This window comes from Euwallacea fornicatus, chromosome 2 (assembly GCF_040115645.1).
Source record: "Euwallacea fornicatus isolate EFF26 chromosome 2, ASM4011564v1, whole genome shotgun sequence".
NCBI classification, from domain to species: domain Eukaryota; kingdom Metazoa; phylum Arthropoda; class Insecta; order Coleoptera; family Curculionidae; genus Euwallacea; species Euwallacea fornicatus.
In genome coordinates, this window is record NC_089542.1 from 1788855 (window position 1) to 1805081 (window position 16227).

The 16227-nt window shown below is 38.1% G+C and overlaps 4 protein-coding genes and 1 long non-coding RNA gene across 8 annotated transcripts; 2 read left to right on the forward strand and 3 right to left on the reverse strand.

The window, feature by feature from the left end:
* Positions 1-614: 614 nt before the first annotated feature.
* On the reverse strand, positions 615-8079 carry GluProRS (Glutamyl-prolyl-tRNA synthetase). 2 transcript variants are annotated; one of them, XM_066300691.1, is made up of 15 exons: positions 7881-8079; positions 7278-7613; positions 6942-7221; positions 6562-6881; positions 6335-6506; positions 6001-6278; positions 5142-5926; positions 4112-4204; positions 3675-3935; positions 3382-3594; positions 2423-3247; positions 2062-2214; positions 1890-2007; positions 1165-1834; positions 615-988 (listed from the first exon to the last, which is right to left on the reverse strand). In XM_066300691.1, exons 1-15 carry the CDS (start codon positions 8062-8064, stop codon positions 688-690), a joined length of 4989 nt encoding a protein of 1662 aa, XP_066156788.1. In that variant the 5' UTR covers positions 8065-8079; the 3' UTR covers positions 615-687. The 2 variants fall into 2 exon arrangements, with proteins under 2 accessions (XP_066156788.1, XP_066156798.1); XM_066300701.1 differs by lacking the exon at positions 7881-8079 and having other exon boundaries at positions 6942-7228; positions 7278-7394.
* Positions 7887-8266, forward strand: LOC136349308 (uncharacterized). The gene is made up of 2 exons (XR_010733785.1): positions 7887-8016; positions 8074-8266. It is a non-coding gene; the product is annotated as an uncharacterized lncRNA (long non-coding RNA).
* A 365-nt stretch (positions 8267-8631) lies between these two features.
* LOC136349284 (optic atrophy 3 protein homolog) lies at positions 8632-10168 on the reverse strand. Of its 2 annotated transcripts, none has more exons than XM_066300739.1 (4): positions 9613-10168; positions 9392-9560; positions 9174-9337; positions 8632-9124 (listed from the first exon to the last, which is right to left on the reverse strand). In XM_066300739.1, exons 1-4 carry the CDS (start codon positions 9752-9754, stop codon positions 8838-8840), a joined length of 762 nt encoding a protein of 253 aa, XP_066156836.1. In that variant the 5' UTR covers positions 9755-10168; the 3' UTR covers positions 8632-8837. The 2 variants fall into 2 exon arrangements, with proteins under 2 accessions (XP_066156836.1, XP_066156847.1); XM_066300750.1 differs by having other exon boundaries at positions 9392-9567; positions 9613-9740.
* A 230-nt stretch (positions 10169-10398) lies between these two features.
* LOC136349296 (calcium and integrin-binding protein 1-like) lies at positions 10399-12845 on the forward strand. Of its 2 annotated transcripts, XR_010733784.1 has the most exons (6): positions 10399-10704; positions 10847-10949; positions 11006-11153; positions 11234-11349; positions 11409-11775; positions 12080-12845. XR_010733784.1 is itself a non-coding variant. In XM_066300762.1 (5 exons), the coding sequence occupies exons 1-5, from the start codon at positions 10610-10612 to the stop codon at positions 11517-11519; spliced, it is 573 nt and encodes a 190-aa protein (XP_066156859.1). In that variant the 5' UTR covers positions 10399-10609; the 3' UTR covers positions 11520-12845. The 2 variants fall into 2 exon arrangements, 1 of the variants encoding a protein (XP_066156859.1); XM_066300762.1 differs by having other exon boundaries at positions 11409-12845.
* Positions 11233-16123, reverse strand: LOC136349276 (caspase-2-like). Its single transcript, XM_066300727.1, has 2 exons — positions 15372-16123; positions 11233-14365 (listed from the first exon to the last, which is right to left on the reverse strand). The coding sequence occupies exons 1-2, from the start codon at positions 15957-15959 to the stop codon at positions 13685-13687; spliced, it is 1269 nt and encodes a 422-aa protein (XP_066156824.1). The 5' UTR covers positions 15960-16123; the 3' UTR covers positions 11233-13684.
* Between the last annotated feature and the right edge of the window lie 104 nt (positions 16124-16227).

Below are 16227 nucleotides of genomic sequence, written 5' to 3' on the forward strand. Positions count from 1 at the left end.
AAAATGAAAAAGTTTTTGAAACATAAATAATTCAATATTAAAAATTATTTTGCGAATTTTTTTTTTATCGATAAACTTTACATTTGTAACGTGGCGTACATCACAATTTTGCACATAAAAAAATGAGTGAAAATGGAATGCTCCGATTTCAGCGAGATTGGGTTCCGCAGTAGGCGTACAATACAGCTTTGATATGCCGCGGTCGAAATTCGAATCGGACAACTTCGATTTTTGGGACCAAAAATTTTCCTGATGTATAGTCTTTGGTATTTTTTGGGCCCAAAAATCAAAGTTGTCCGATTTAAGTTTTGACCGCAGCATGTTAAAGCCGTATCGTACGCCTACTGCGGAACCCAATCTCGTTGAAATCGGAGCATTCCATAATCACTCATTTTTTTATGTGCAAAATTGTGATGTACGCCACTGTCTTCGCAAAGGTAAAGTTCCTCGGTAATTTTTTTTTGCAAAATAATTTTCATAGGGTTTACTTCATCCTATAATTTGGTTTTTATAAATTCAGTGGCATACATTTGTCGCAACGTTAGGACATTATTCATTAAATAGTGAAAGTGCGAGCATTTATCGAAAAAGGTCTGTTCAATAATAAGTCAAGATAAGTTTTAACAACCTTTATTCATGAACATTTCAAATTATAAATTACAAAACCGGAAAACGCCTTTTAAGGGTTCAATAACTTCGTCCGAACAACGTGTAATACTTGGGCTTATTTCTACAAGCCGGATGAATGCACTTGTCCTCCGGCTTAATGGCAGCGGGTTGTTCGAAGGGAATACACAGAGTTTTGGCCCCCATAGAGGGCGCTCCCGGTTCGGTATCCTCATCCCGCGTACTCTCCGTTTTGATCCTGTCCTCACAGACACCTTCCCCGCAAAACGGAGCTAAAATTATGTTCTTTTGATCCAAATTCGGGCCGAACTTTGACCAATCTTTTAGAAGAACTTTATGCGCTTCCAGATCTGCTGCAGCCCTAAATCGAAGAAGATATAATACATAATGGCATTTGTAATTGAGTGCGAATTTGCGATTATGCAAAATCGTCGTTTGATCTTGTTAACTCTCAAATAAAAACTTCCGAGAACGATTGAATTACTTTTTTTCATTATGCCATATGAAACATCTCTGAAATATAAAAAAAATACGTACTTCTTGTAAAGAGAGATCTGAATAGTGTCCAGAAGCATCTGTAGATGTTCCACGGCCGTTTTTCTCTCTAAGATAAGTTTTTCCCCTGTGTCTCTCCTCACGGCGATCAGTTGGTTTTTCTCAATGTCTTTAATCCCTAATTCGATCCTAATTGGCACTCCCTTGAGTTCCCAATGATTAAACTTCCAACCGGGAGAATAATTCTGTCGATAATCCCCTTTGACTTTAACACCTTTTGCCTTCAAATCGCGCTCCAAGCAATCGCATGCTTCTTGTAGTGTCCTCTTGCTTTCCTCTGAGAGGGATGCGGTGATGCCACATGGAACGATGACCATCTGGACGCTTGCCACTTGAGGAGGTAAAACCAGGCCTTGGTTATCCGCGTGCACCATGATCAGCACTCCGATAGTTCTTGTGGTAATACCCCAAGAGTTCTGAAACACGTACTGCTTCTTCTGCGTTTCCGGATCTTCGTAGACGATTTCGAACATTTTAGAGAAGTTTTGACCCAAGTGGTGGGAAGTGGCGCCCTGAATACCACGCCCACTTGCAGAAACAAATGCCTCAACGGTCAAAGTATACTCTCCGCCTGCGAATTTCTCCTTCTCAGTTTTTTTACCTTTGATCACCGGAATAGCCAAGAGGTCCTCATAGATACGTGCATATAAATCTGTAATGTTGTCATAGTGTTAACACATAAATAGAATGAAAGGGTGAAAACAGACCTAAAATTGTTTTAACTTCGATATCAGCCTCTTTTTTAAGGGCATAGGCCGAGTGTCCTTCCTGCCATAAAAACTCCCTAGTGCGCAGAAAAGGCTGGGGGTGTTTAAACTCCCATCTCTACTGAAATAAAATGAATAAAGAGATGTAAATTTAAATGTGGCATAGACGTACGACAACGTTGTTCCACTGGTTGAGTTTGATGGGTAAATCTCGATGTGATTGGATCCATTTGGCATAGGCGGGATACATTACCGTTTCGGAGGTAGGCCGCACTGCAATTGGTTCGGCTAAGTCAGAGTCACCGGATTTAGTTACCCACGCCACCTATCAAGCAATTTTTCACCTGATTTGTGAACAGAACTAAATGATAGAAGTAGAAAGACTTAGCTAAAAATGAATACCATATTCGTATCCTTAAAAATAAGGAAATTGGAAGCCAATCTAAAAATTAGTCCTATATCAAGGAATTTACCTTTTTAATCAGCAGAGATAAGAATTTTTGACACTACAAACTACTACCTCAAAAACATACCTCTGGGGCAAAATCAGCAATATGCGTCTTCTCCTTCTCTAAAACGCTCTTGGAGACGAAGATGGGGAAATAGCAATTCTGCACGCCTAACTTCTTAATCTCGCCGTCGAACCAGTCCTTGATAGCCTCCCAAATGGCGTATGACCACGGCCTGAAGATGTAGCAGCCCGAAACGTCATAGTACTCGATCATCTCCCCTTTTGTGATGACTTGCGAGTACCAGTCTGACAGCGACTCTTCTTTGCGGGCCTCAAGACCCAGACGCGTTTGTTTCTTCGGTCGCCGGTCATCAGCGGTTATATCTGATTTTGGAGATTTTTCTTTGATAGTCTTCTTGACAGGTTCAGCTGCTTTTCCCGCCGGTGCAGGGTAGTTTTCGCCAGTCATTTGTTTATATTTCTCTTTGAGCTCCAAAAGAGCTTTAACTGCAGTATCTATTTCAGTTTTTGGGGCTTTCCTGGTTTTGAGTTCGCGCACTAGGTTACCCTGCTCAGTAACCTTGGCTATCAAGGTTTCTTTGGCGCTGCAGTCTGTTGCTGCGGGCTTTATGTCTGGTTTCCAGTCTTTTCCAGTTAAAGACTTGAAATTCTCTTTCAACGAAAGTAAAACCTTCACTTCGGTATCAAGAGTGCTTTTGTCGGCTTTTTGCACTTTTAACTCGCGCACTTTGTCACCCTGTTTTGCAATTTTCTTTAACAGTTCATTAGAGTCTCCTTCAGTAAAGGAAGTTGCTTGTGGTTGAGATGGAGCGCTGACTATAACAGCGCCAGGTTTCCAGTCCTGACCAGTTATGGTCTTGTAGTCAGCCTTGAGAGCTAAGAGAACCTGTCAAAAGATGTATGGTGTCACATTAACAATTATTCAACATGGTCTATACCTTAAACTGCCATACTGATTTTTATTGTTATTTTTCCGTTACTGGAAATAATTTTGCAGATATTAAAACTTGACATACTCACTTTCACTTCATCATTAACTGTGGCCTTGTCTGCTTTCTTCGCTTTCAAATCGCGAACTTTTTCGCCCTGCTGCGCGATTTTCGTTAGAATTTCATTAGAATTCCCTCCTATTGAGGGAGCTAATTGTGATTGAGCAGGAGCGTTAGAAACAGCACCAGGCTTCCACTCCCCGCCTGTCAGCGCTTTGTAGTCGCCCTTAAGAGCTAAAAGAACCTATCAAAGATCGTCAGTTATTGTGAATTTTCTGCCACCATATTAACTTATAATTTTATTTTGACGATTAATGAACTCACTTTCACTTCTTCAGCAACTGTGGCCTTATCGGCTTTCTTCGCCTTCAAGTCCCGAACTTTGTCCCCTTGTTGCATTATTTTCTGCGCAATGCCATCCGCAGAAATTTGTGAAGTTACAGGAGCAGCGATAGGAGCAGGAGCGGCTCCAGCTACCCAGTCTACACCTGTCACTTTCTTATATTCTGCTTTCAAGGCCAGTAAAGTTTTAACCTCAGTATCTATGCTTCCTTTGTCGGCTTTCTCCGATTTCAATTTTCGCACCTATACACGAATTTCTGTTACAAACTTCATCAAGATTAAGGATCAGAATGCACTGTTAAACTTCAACTTGACACGTAACAGTACTCGTTCAAATACGTCACCATTTTGAAAGATTTAGGCTAGAGTTGTTTGTAAATAACAGATGGCGTTCTTGAAGAATTAAAATGTTTCCATACCTTATCGGCTTGAGCTTGGAGAGCGTTATTTAACTGGTCACTTGAAGTTTGTGAAGCAGCAGTTGCGCTTGGCTTCCCATCTTGGCCCGAACTCTGCAGTTATAAGGAATAACGTAATTTTAAAATTTTATTTTGAGCTAATTATGACAATATTTGAAGTACATATTAATGTCATTAGAGATGGCGTCCGTTGACTATCATAGTAGACATGATAAATCAATAAACAGATGCATTCAATGTCACTGTCAATGAACAAAATGACACTGGCATCACTCCAAACGCCCATGTCAAAGAATTTTAACGACGTCTTGCAATGGGTAGCATAAACACAAAATATAAAGATTTTTGAGTTGACGTCACGAATGTACCCTCATCTTTTTAAATTCAGAATTCGGCCCTAAAAGCATCTTCGTGACTTGCTTAAATTCACTTTTGACCGCTTTTTGGTGCCTTAAAATCACGTACCAAATCTTATTTTGTTTTTTAAACACTAGGCCCTTTAGCAATATCTTGAACACATGTTGGGGACGAGTTTTTAATGTTGATTTCTTTGAATTAAAACATTACAGACATTTACACCTTAATACTTTGATTAAAAATTAGTGATTGAACCCATTCGTTTCGATACTGAAATAAAAACATACGTAGATTCGCCGACAAAGCGCATTTCGTTCATGCAAAAGTAGGACGGTGAACTGGTTAAATTCAAGCAGACAATAAATGAAATTTGATATCTCAGTGTTTTCAATATTTTCAAACGCTTTATGATGCAAAGGTTATGCACGTAACTACTTTTTCTTGGAATTAATATTGAATTTTTTAGTGCTTAGGATTTCCATTGTGTACGCCTCTGCTTCGAATGAAAATTAATTTGAAACTTTAACTGTTTTGAAGATTTTTTTCAGGAAATAATATTCAATTCTTTTCGGGAATTAATATTGACTTTTTTTTCAAATGGAGCAACCTTTTAAATATATATATTTAAAAAATTCTAAAGAAAACACAAATTAATATATCAGAGTTAACTTACCTCCTTTGAAGCAGTTACAAGGTTCTGCGCAGGTCCTCCTAATAATGGAGGCTCCTTAGAGCTCCCGTCCGGAACATAAAAAAGCACCACGGGTTGCGCTCTACAGCTGAAAGGACTGGGAGACTCGTAAGCCCTGTCCACTCTAAAGAATCCTTTGCGCTGAATTTGTATAATGTCTCCATGTTTCAAATTTTTCAGCTCAGGATCCCCCAATACTTCCACTTCCTTTCTTGTAGGATGCCCCACATACTGCTTAAAATCTTCATCTTTCCCCAGCAAAGGTTTACTAATCAAATGACCGAAGTAAACACAGAAGGCTGGTGTGAATGGGGCTTTATCAGTCTGGGCCAACCATGTCAATTTCAAAGTCTTTTTATAATCTTTATTGTCTAAGTTCAAGTTGGCTTCTATGGAGGTTATAACGCCTCCAGTGGCTCTATGAATTTTCTGTATAAGTAAATTTCCCCAATTGATGAAAGTAGCATTTTCGCCCTCTTTGAGGCACTCCGCGTCCGCTCTGTCAATGAGCACTTTAGGCCCAAGCCACACTTCTTTATTACCCACATCGGAGTTTTTTGGGTGCTTGGGTACAGTAATGCACTCTTCCTTGGCTCCGTTTACAGTCACTAAAACTGGTTCGATGGCGTCTACAGTGGTGAATCGTGGAGCAATTGGGTCAATGACTTTCTTATTAAAAGCCCATATTTTGTCCCACTCCATGAAAACCACAGATCGGCTGGAGCCTTGAGCTATGATAAATTCTTTAAGACCTTGTACGGTCATTCCTAAAACACGAATATGGTTTTTTTTTTCCAAATTGAACGGCGGATATTGGTAGTTCTTTTTCACATTAACTAACCTCGCCTTAAAACCCCACGCACTGTAGGCATTCTCGGGTCATCCCACCCATCAACAAGGCCCTGATCGACGAACCACGTTAATTTCCGCTTACTGAGCACTGTGTTGGTCATTGAAAGCCTACTGTATTCCCAAATATGGGGCTTTCTCAGTCCCATCGCCTCGATAAACCAGTAAAATTGAGCATCTCGATCATGGTATTCCATAGTTCTTAGAGTGTGAGTCACCCCTTCTATGGCATCCACTATCGGACAAGCGAAGTCATAAGTTGGATAAACCCTTAAAAATTGAGTGATGGATTAGGTGACTGGAAGGGGGTGAAATGAGGTATTTACTTGTATTTTGTGCCGGTGCGAGGATGTTCCTCGTTTTTGCAACGATAGATGGTGGGGTCCCTCATGCACCCATTGGGCGACTGCATGTCAATTTTAGCTCTAATGCAGTATTTCTGACCGATCTCTGAACCTTTCTTCATCTCCTCCCAAATTTTCAAATTGACTTCAACAGCTACTCACCAAAAAAACATATAGAAATGAATTTCTTTTTTACTTAAAAAACCTACAGTTATTCCGACAAGCAGATTCGACTTTCTGCTCCCGTTCCAACTTCATCGTTTCAGGCTCAGTGTTATCAACATAAGCTTTGCCCTCCTTGATCAATTTCTCACAATACTCAAGCATTAAATCAAAATATTGAGAGGTGTGTGTGAACATATCTGGCTTAATTTCCAGCATTGCCACATCCTCAAGGATCACCTTCTCAAAATGGGGATTCTCTTTAGCAGGATTAGTATCGTCAAATCGCATTATAAGCTTTCCTTTGAATGTTTCTTGGTAGTATTCATTCAACAATGCAGCCTTGGCATGCCCGATATGCAAGTACCTTTTATGTTTAATTCAATTTGAATGAGACAACTGAAGAGGTTAAATAAAAAAAACATACCCTGAAGCCTCTGGGGGAAAACGCACTACTACTTTTCCCATTTCAGCCCCTGGGAGGTCAACAAATTTGCCCTCACGGGCACGGCCAGAACAGGCAGCAGTAGAATTTTCTGTAGAAGCATGGCTGCTTTTTTTCTGAGGTAATAAAGTTTGTTTTTGCTCAACAGAGAGACTACTTAGAGTGGTTTTTACGGCGTTTTGTGCAGCAATTAAATTATACCACCGCAGAACATTAACTGGGACTGACTTTTTTGAGTTCAAATCTTGAAATTGCTTGCTTCCTAAAATCTACTATTGATAGCAAACTTCAAGGCCTCTAAATGGTAGGAATAAATACCATATAAAACTGTAAAAACTATAAAGTCTGCAATAGTGAGTCGTTTATTGGCCAAATAAGTTACTGGTCCTAAAAATTTATCAAGGACTTGGATAGCATTGAAAAAGTCATATTTAGAGCTCAAAGGGCCAAGTGCAAAAGTGAGCCAATGGTCTACCTCAGTAGTTTCAATGGCACTTGTACCATAGAGCTGGGGCATGGCCAACTTAGCAATAGCCCTAGCAACGTCATTACTGGTGCGACATTGGAAGTTCTCAACTGAAGTCTCTTCTCCCCAGATTATGTCTATATTATTGGCAGTGGATGCTTTTACGTGATTGGCTACGATAAGGCCTCCTGAAAGTGAAGGAACAGAGGGTTTGAAAATTACAGCTTTAGAAAGCTGGAATTAATACAGTTGTGATATTTTGCTTGTCTAAACAGTTGGAAATTTCATTGTTATGAACCCCTTTTTGCAATAGATTAACTCACATGCAGTGCCAAATTCTGACCCAATGCAAAGGCATTCGGCGGAGTTCCAACGCCACATAACTTAAGTTTTGAACAAGGAATGATGCAACCAAACCACATATTGAAATTGAGTTTTCCATTGTATTTACTTACCCAAAGGAGGGCTGCTTGATTTCAGTACCACCTTCATGGTGTGAGGCACAACTTTCACTTCACTGGGAAGAAATATGGTAAGGAACTGAATTGTCAGCCTACTTTCAGACACGTTGTTAGTAGATATTTGGAAATTGTAAGTAAACGGAAAGTTAGGTTTGGATACCGAAATTTGAAACGTCATTTGTTTCAGAAGTTCTTGTCTTTGGCTGTCTTTGTTTAATGCAGCTCAGTGAATAGAAAGGCAATAAGGGACGTATGACTAACTCATGAGTTATTTAATGAAACAGTGGTGCAAACATGTTCAAGTGGCTATAAAAATCTGAAATAAAGAACAGGAAAAAATGAGTTTAAATTACTATTTTGTTTCAAACGAAAATTTATTTTCTAAGCGAACTCTTTCAACTCTAAAAATAAACTGATCGAAAAGAGAACTTTTCCAAATATAAAATAAAAACATTTTCAAAAAAAAAAATGAATCATAAACTGGATTAAAAAAAAAAACTTATTAGAAACCAAAACATACGAGGATCTACACGAGGCAACAGATTTACCAAACGAATATTCCTCTGCTCTATGGATATTAAGTATTTTAAACTCCATAAGTGCACAGTAGAGCTTATTTCTGCCTTAAAACATCAAATGAGCCAATAATTAAAAAAAGCAAAAAAAAGCTGTTACTTATAAGCCACGATTCTCTATAAAAAGAGGTGTATTTACTGATGAGATTGGATGGAATATGAACCCAAAATTACATCAAACAAACCAAATCACTGACTTATATATTCAAGGAAAGTAAATCGATAGCTCTAAAGCACAACATATTTTCAACATCGGTTCAAAGTCATAACACATTTTCCCTACATGCTAGTACTATTTACAACTGCAATGGTCTTATCAATAAATAAAAGGACTAGTATATATTTGCCTTGATAATATTGTTCTATTACTTCAGTATTAAAACCCAAGAATTTGACTTAAGTAATACAAGGCTTTTAACACATAGCTCTCTTCTCGAGGTCTCGAGGGGTAACTCCAAAGCTCCCTGGCAATGTCATCCACACTCCTCAAAAGCAAAATCGTGGAAGTGATCTCATTGCCTGCTCTCAATTGATAAACCTCTGGAGTAACTTTACTACTTAAATTAGGATCATCATTCACTGGTGAATAAGGGGGAACAGAAATTGGTTCCGAAGGGGGTGGATTGTCTGGGAGTTTTTCAGATTTAATACCTAGTTTGGAGGCTAAAAACCTGCATCAAAATATGTGCAATTCAGCTTAAAGGCGTCTTACACAGGAGAGCTAGCTGAGAGTGCTGGTCTCCAACTTTTCGCAAAAGCTCTCTAATCTGTGCCCTTTCCTCTTCAGCCTGTATAAACAGTTCCTTTATGTCGTTGCGCAGATCATTTAGTTCCTGAACTCGAGCTTCTTCTTTTGCAGATTCTTTGGCTGAAGATCTAATGGAATAAGTGCCCCACAAGAGAATTTTAATCTATGAATATTGATATAACCTGGCATATTCATTAATAAGAATCCCAGCAGCAATTATGAATATTATAGCCTCCCCCAAAAGGTTGGCCCCTAGCTCTATCGCTTGGGCCTCATTTAACACAGGAATATTGACGGGCTTACCCAAATTCAATATCCACATTTTTGATTTTATTTCACACCAATTATAAACTGCAAACTATCGAGTTGAGAATGGGGTTAATCCTTTGAAAGGGGTACTTACATTGCGCCGGAGGCATACACACATACTTCCTGAAAATTGGGGAGGATTTGGCCTGGTTTTTCACCACTGTGGCAATGGGTTTGCTCACTTGTTTCAGCAAAAGAGCTCCCAATTTCGCTGCCGGAAAGGCTCCTATTACCATTTTTCAGGCCTATTTTGCGGTTAATCGGGGCTAGGGCTTAAATTTTGGGGCATTTCAACCAAAACAACCTAACCTCACTTTTCTTTATGAAGTAACAGCAACCACTACATCACAAATGGAAGATTAGTCCAGTCGCAATGTTAAGTTAATAACGGATATGATACAAAACAAACACGTATCACGTGACACTTTAAAGAGACGCAGCGGTCATTTTTACTACGTTTTTGATTTAAATTTTCAAATATATGAGGCAAAAAGACCAAATAGGGAAAGGCCTTCTTCTGTGGAAATACGTACATATCTTCAAATATCAAGTTATTATGGTTTTCGCGCTTTTATGACGAAATTCAAAACTTAAACCCTTTCACTTAATAGTTTTAGAGACGGATTGTAATGTATGAAATGTAAATTAATTTATAATTAGTTAAAGGAATATCAAACTCCAATCTCTGCTGAATTTTATCTAGATTTTTGTACAGGTTTAATAATAATCTCCTTGCATATAAGGCGCAATAAAACCAGCGAAACATTGCCATTATATTTCAAATCAGTAATCTCTAAATTCCTCTAATTGTTATTGTGAGTATTATTGTTTACTTGGGCTGCTCAGTTAAATTTTTATTATTTCAGCAGAAGCTTCGAATAAACAAAGTTTCAGCGTCAGTTTTACGCCAGTACGCAACAATAGCTCGTTTTAACAGACATACCGATTCATAATCAAAGGAATGTTAGCTGATTATCTTATCAGTTAAATACAGTGAGAAAAAGAGGTAAATTCAAATGAAACACATCAATTATCGTATCAAACTATAGCGGGAAACAAAAGGGTTAATCGAAGTATGAAACTAGTCGACAATGGGCAGCTCTAAAAGCAAGTTTTCGGCTCTGACAGAGGCAATTTTGGAGGAGTACAGCGTCTTGACTTACTTGAGCAAGGCTGAAATCTTACAGTAAGTAAATATAAGTATATGATCCACTTTTGCGTCTTAGCGAGTATTCAAAATAGCCAGTGTCGATTAAAATTGTCGGCCATTTTGTTAACTTGCAGAGTCAATTATCAAATTATGTTGAACTTACCTCAAATTTCCTCAGCATATACAAAGTGTTTGGGAGACTTGACCCAAACGGAATTCTTCAGGACGTCAACTACAGATTTTCTTGCCGCGACGTCGAAGATATCTTCACCCAATTGAAGGTAAATAAAACACGATTATAACTGAAACACACAAAACCCGAACAAATCGTTTGCAGTATAATCCATTTAAAGACAGAATCTTCAGTGTATTCTCTTCAGAGAAAGACGAATGCATGTCCTTTGAAGACATTTTGGATTTATGCTCTGTGATGTCCGAAAAATGCCCGTATGCAGTCAAAGCTGCCTGGGCTTTCAGAATTTTTGGTAAGCGCAAAATAGGCGATTGTATGTCTCGGCAGTTATATGGTCGCGGTTACTATAAATGCATTATAAATATATTCCAGATTTCGATGAGGATGGCTACGTAGGAGAAAACGATTTAGCAATGGCAATCAGTAGAATGGCCAGGAAGGGAAACGAGTACATCACAGAACCGGATCAGATGCGTATAATTAAAGTCGTAAGTACCTTCGACTCTGTCGGGGGAAAATCATTGTGATACGAATTTAATGTTTACAGTTAATGGACGAAATTAATATTGAATCTTCAGGGAAAATCTCCGTACAGGAATTCATCCACTCAGTAGGCAAAATGTCGGAATTCCCTCACTCCTTCTGCTTTAGATTCTAATCCCAAAACTTTAACCTTCATCGTTGATAGATGACGCCCTAAAACACCAACACACTAGTGATATCTATTATCACATTGTATTCACTGTTATTATACTCATTATGATGTTCGTTAATATATAATGTACCGAATCGTCCACCAATAAAATTGCAGTTCGTGTAAATACTGAGACAAAAGGCGTCTGAAGTCAACCAAAAGTATCTGGTTGAGCACCACAACCGAGGACTTGAAGTAGCTTAGGGAGTGCAGAGTGTCGGTAAGGGCTTTGTATTGGTCGCGCCGTATTTGACTGCCTCTTCACTTCCAACATAGCAGTAGGATACATAGTAATCCAATACCGAAATCTTCAAGTGCTACTTAGATTTCTTGTATTGAGTTTGCCGCACTTTGAACAATCCTCTTTTGAGGAAATTTCTAAATTGTTAAAAACTTCCTCAATATTAATACTAAATTTTTTATATATAATTTTTTTGTTTCCGATACTTTGGAACAGTGGTGTTTACTTTAAGAGCATCTAGGGATTTTCAGGAATACTAAGGAATTTTCTTGTCGTTTTCTAGGAACTTCTATGCTCAAGATGTTGAGTTTAGGTGGAAGAGATGCCCGATCATCTGCGAATGAGTTGTCAGTTGTTCATAAATGTCATTAACTTTGTATTATGCTGGGATTATACAGCATATAACGCATAACATAATGAATGGCATGGAAAGTTGGGTTGGTGGTTGTACTTATTACCGTTTACATATTGCATAACACATAGGTAACATCAGTTCAAGTGGTAACATGGTGATTGTGCAAGTAGGAGAAAGAGTGCACAAGGTTTAATATATCTCCGACAAGATCAACAATGAAATAGACAGAGTCAGTTCGGACAATGTTTCCACTTCGATATTCAGATTAGCATCGACTTCGCTACTTTCGCTGCGATAGAAGCTTTTTTAAATATTAGAGTGAAATGCAATAATGGAAATAAATTTTAAAAAAATTATTCCATGACTAGAATTTATATCAGTAAAAATTTGAAATCGGTGAAAAATTTGGACACTGGACTGGCTCTGCCCGCTTCAACCCCTAGTCTCGCAACCCATTTCGTTAGTGTTTATCGGGGCATACTTAACCTTATGAGGTCCTTCTCCTACTTGCGCAATTTTTAAATCTCCAGTTGAGCTGGTGATACTTGTATACATAAGAAATAGCATAGAATGTTCATATATTTTTAACTTTCTATGCAAATCTGATACATTACATTCGCGAACTAAATTAGAGTGATGAGTTGTACAATTCTTTTATTAAAAATGTAATAAACTTTTATTTTTGTTCGATAAATAGGAATATAAAATCATATAATTTACTAAACGCAGATACAAAACGCGCTTTGTAACACTAATAAAATTAACTATGCGTAACTGATATTCAAAGGTTTTATACTTCACTAGTAAAATCAAGACATAGTTTCGTTCTACTAGAAAGAACCAAACATGTCTTAAGTTTTACATCAAATACAAGAATATAAAACCGATTCTAAGAACGAAATAATTCACTAAATATTGGGGCTAAAAATACGAAAAAACAAACAAATAAAAGACTCACAAAATCACGAGCCATAAAAATAATTATCTTAGAAAAAATGAATAAAATTGCAATAAAGTCAATAGACTTCTGATTAACTTAAAGAGAGATTAATATTGGACTTAACCTTAAGATTTTTCTTTAATAATAAGAATTATATGACACAATACTTGAGCCTTGTAAATTCAGCTATCGGGCAAGAGGCGATGGTTGGCATTTAAGAGCCCATTTCAACCACAGCTAAACCAACACTACAACGCGTGGTTTAGTGAGATTCACAAGGACTCTCCCTAAAAGTAAGTGAGAGGCCCCTCACCCTCTTAATGCGATAATTTCATATAAAAATATATCTGTATATAACAAAGGTCTTTTTAGTGCTGCGTGAACTTAAAGATCGATAATGTACGACATGAAACAGTTTAAGACATATTAATACAGACAGCAAAATCGGTCAATTTTTTCGGTTAAAATGGACAAAAAAATGCACAAAATAACTCTATTTATCGATCCTCAGCAGGCGAAATTGGATCTCCAATTCGGCAGTGATGCAAATAACCTAGCGCACTAAATATCACTACGCTTTAAATATCACAACATTACTTCAGACAACACTGCCGAACCTCACCATCATACCTCTTCATTTCTCCGTCTTCCTCGTAGATGCCCGGGTTGAGGTAGAGCCTCTTGAAGCCCCGACAGATATGCTCTGCAGTTTGCACAGTTCCATACTCCGATTTTCTTTTGCGCAGTCCTGCGTCCACCTTAATGAGCAAAGTATCAACAGTCTCTTCCTTGGCCAATTTCATGAAATTTTTGCAAATAAGCTCAATGTACCAGGTGCCTCTAAACTTGTCCCTATGTGCTTTAGAGCCCTGCATGGTTGCATACCCCACAAGCATGTCATCAACAGGGCGAAAGCAATCTCCGATGGGTTGCGATTGTTGTGGCTGATTTCCGCACATTTTTCCATCAAACTCTACCCTTCTGTGCGTACACGAAAGGTCCAAATCAGTTCCGCGGCACACTTGGTATATGAAAACTTTTGGCTTGTTCATGAAAAAGGGACAGTTCTCGTTTGTGAAGTAGGTTTGGATAGTTGTTGTTGAAACGGAGTGGCCGTCAGTGCCGTATACGATGGTTTCATTCAGGGATTCTGAGCCGTGACTCATGATGATGATAAAGCAGATATCACACTCTTCACCGCGTTTACCGCGGGAGAAGGTTTTTAGTGTTCTTTTCATATCATCAGCTGATTGATTGGTGTGGGTTTCGACTACCTATAAGGAGGAATTCGGGATGCATTGAAGCTTGGTTGTAAGGGAATTTGGACGTTAAGTTACCAAATCCAACACAAAACATCAACTAAAAAAATGAAGACCTACCCCACGAATTATACTGATCAATACTGCAACAACAATTTTAGATAAAGTAGAAGAAATAAAAATCCAAGAACAATATGGCTTTGTTCAGCCTTTGTTGGATCAATCTATCTATTTGTGGAATGTTAATTTTTTCAAGTCAAAATGAAATTAGTACTACCACGGTAAACTTACAACCATTCTCAAACAAATAATTCATAAGCCTACTCATTTTCTTCCTAAAGTGCCCTAACACATAGCAAATATATTAATGCCCTTGAAAATTCTCAACATTTATAAGAAAACATTTTTCACTATAATTGATTGATATGAACTTGCCCACCTAAGGAAAATTAAGGCAGAACTAGTGGAATAGAATTTGCATAATCTTTTTCAGCAAATTATAAAAATGTCTAAATCTCCATAAGTGTATTTATGAGACACTTAGTTTATGGCGTTTTTGAACCAGATTTTCAGAAGTTACCAGTGATTTCAAAAGTCAAAGATGATAGAATCTGAAAAAACAGGTAAATGTAACTGAAACAGGTCTAAACTGGCCACTTTAAAGTTCACTTATTACATAAATTGACACTGAACACTCATGAAACATCAACATGTTTATGAATAATGTCATGCAAGGAAATAAAAGCAAAGTTAAAAGTTTGTCCTTAAAAAATCAGCTAAACTTTTGACTCTACCTTTCATGTCTGCACAGCTTTGGGAATATTTCAAAGTTTTTTAAAATGCTATGTATCATATGGTAAAATTAATTAGGATTAATCTTATACTGACCCTGAAATCCTCACATGTGAGTTAGGAAAAATAACAATGCAGTACCCCCTCACCAAGTGCAACATTTCAATTTTTGTTTTATACACTCCAATAGAATTTAAAGCACCATATACAAACACATGCCAACACTTACCCATCCACCCATCTGCTCGAACAATAGCCGCAAATTATTCTCATCAACCTTAGCTCCCGTACGGTATGTGTGCCCATCATTGACGCTGACAAACTCATAGTTATTGATAATCAGTAGCCTCCCTCGATTCTTTGATCGGCTATAATAATAAGGAATTGTGCGGTTCCGACTTCGTGTGTCTCCAAACTTTTTAGCCCTCTGCACTAAAATCTCCAAAGGGGCAGTTGTATAGTCAACCATAGGATCCCCAGTTTCTATTGACGAAGTGAGATCTTCTTTTTCTTCCGTTTCAGGTAGAACGATAACTTTGGTGCTTAACTTGAGGGCGAGTTCCTCATGGCCTGTGCTGTTGAGCCACAGGACAAGCAGATCATAAGCATCGTTGAAGTGGCTCTCATCTTTATCTAAAAGTTCATCAAAAAAGCGCTTCTTATTTGCACGTTCGTCCTGGTCTCCAAATATGTTTGATATGTCAGTTTGAGTGAAAATTTCCTTGGTCACCAGTAAATCAGCAAAATTCTGGACTTCTGTTAACTGAAGCAGTTGAGTCCAGTGTTTTTTAAGCAGGTTTCGACGCTCGTCTTGCATTTCTGCGGCGATTGTGTGAAGAGGAATGTATCAAGAGATGCAAGATGGATGCTTTCTGAAGGACAAAGGCATTCTCACTAGTTTTAAAGGGAAGACATACTAGAATGACTATGTGTCCAGCTCCAAACTACTGATAAAGCCCAAAAACTTGTATAAACAAAGAAAAGAGGGTTAGGTCAATTGTCAAATGCGCTAATTGAAACCCTTGTCTCAATGCGAGATTTTCATTGGTCATTGCACCGTGTGATGTCATCGTCACGTGATTATA

Excerpts from the sequence above, each read along its gene's own strand:
- GluProRS (XM_066300691.1), bottom strand. The coding sequence starts at position 8,064 with ATGACGTTTCAAATTTCGGTATCCAAACCTAACTTTCCGTTTACTTAC. Across the intron at positions 6,507-6,561 it reads ATCTGCTTGTCGGAATAACT|CTGTTGAAGTCAATTTGAAA; the intron begins GTAGGTTTTTTA and ends TTTGGTGAGTAG. Across the intron at positions 6,279-6,334 it reads CGCACCGGCACAAAATACAA|GGTTTATCCAACTTATGACT; the intron begins GTAAATACCTCA and ends TCAATTTTTAAG.
- LOC136349284 (XM_066300739.1), bottom strand. The coding sequence starts at position 9,754 with ATGGTAATAGGAGCCTTTCCGGCAGCGAAATTGGGAGCTCTTTTGCTG. Across the intron at positions 9,338-9,391 it reads CTTATTAATGAATATGCCAG|ATCTTCAGCCAAAGAATCTG; the intron begins GTTATATCAATA and ends TTATTCCATTAG. Across the intron at positions 9,125-9,173 it reads CTCTCAGCTAGCTCTCCTGT|CCTCCAAACTAGGTATTAAA; the intron begins GTAAGACGCCTT and ends GCAGGTTTTTAG.
- LOC136349296 (XM_066300762.1), top strand. The coding sequence starts at position 10,610 with ATGGGCAGCTCTAAAAGCAAGTTTTCGGCTCTGACAGAGGCAATTTTG. Across the intron at positions 11,154-11,233 it reads CTGGGCTTTCAGAATTTTTG|ATTTCGATGAGGATGGCTAC; the intron begins GTAAGCGCAAAA and ends AATATATTCCAG. Across the intron at positions 11,350-11,408 it reads AGATGCGTATAATTAAAGTC|TTAATGGACGAAATTAATAT; the intron begins GTAAGTACCTTC and ends TAATGTTTACAG.
- LOC136349276 (XM_066300727.1), bottom strand. The coding sequence starts at position 15,959 with ATGCAAGACGAGCGTCGAAACCTGCTTAAAAAACACTGGACTCAACTG. Across the intron at positions 14,366-15,371 it reads TCGAGCAGATGGGTGGATGG|GTAGTCGAAACCCACACCAA; the intron begins GTAAGTGTTGGC and ends TCCTCCTTATAG.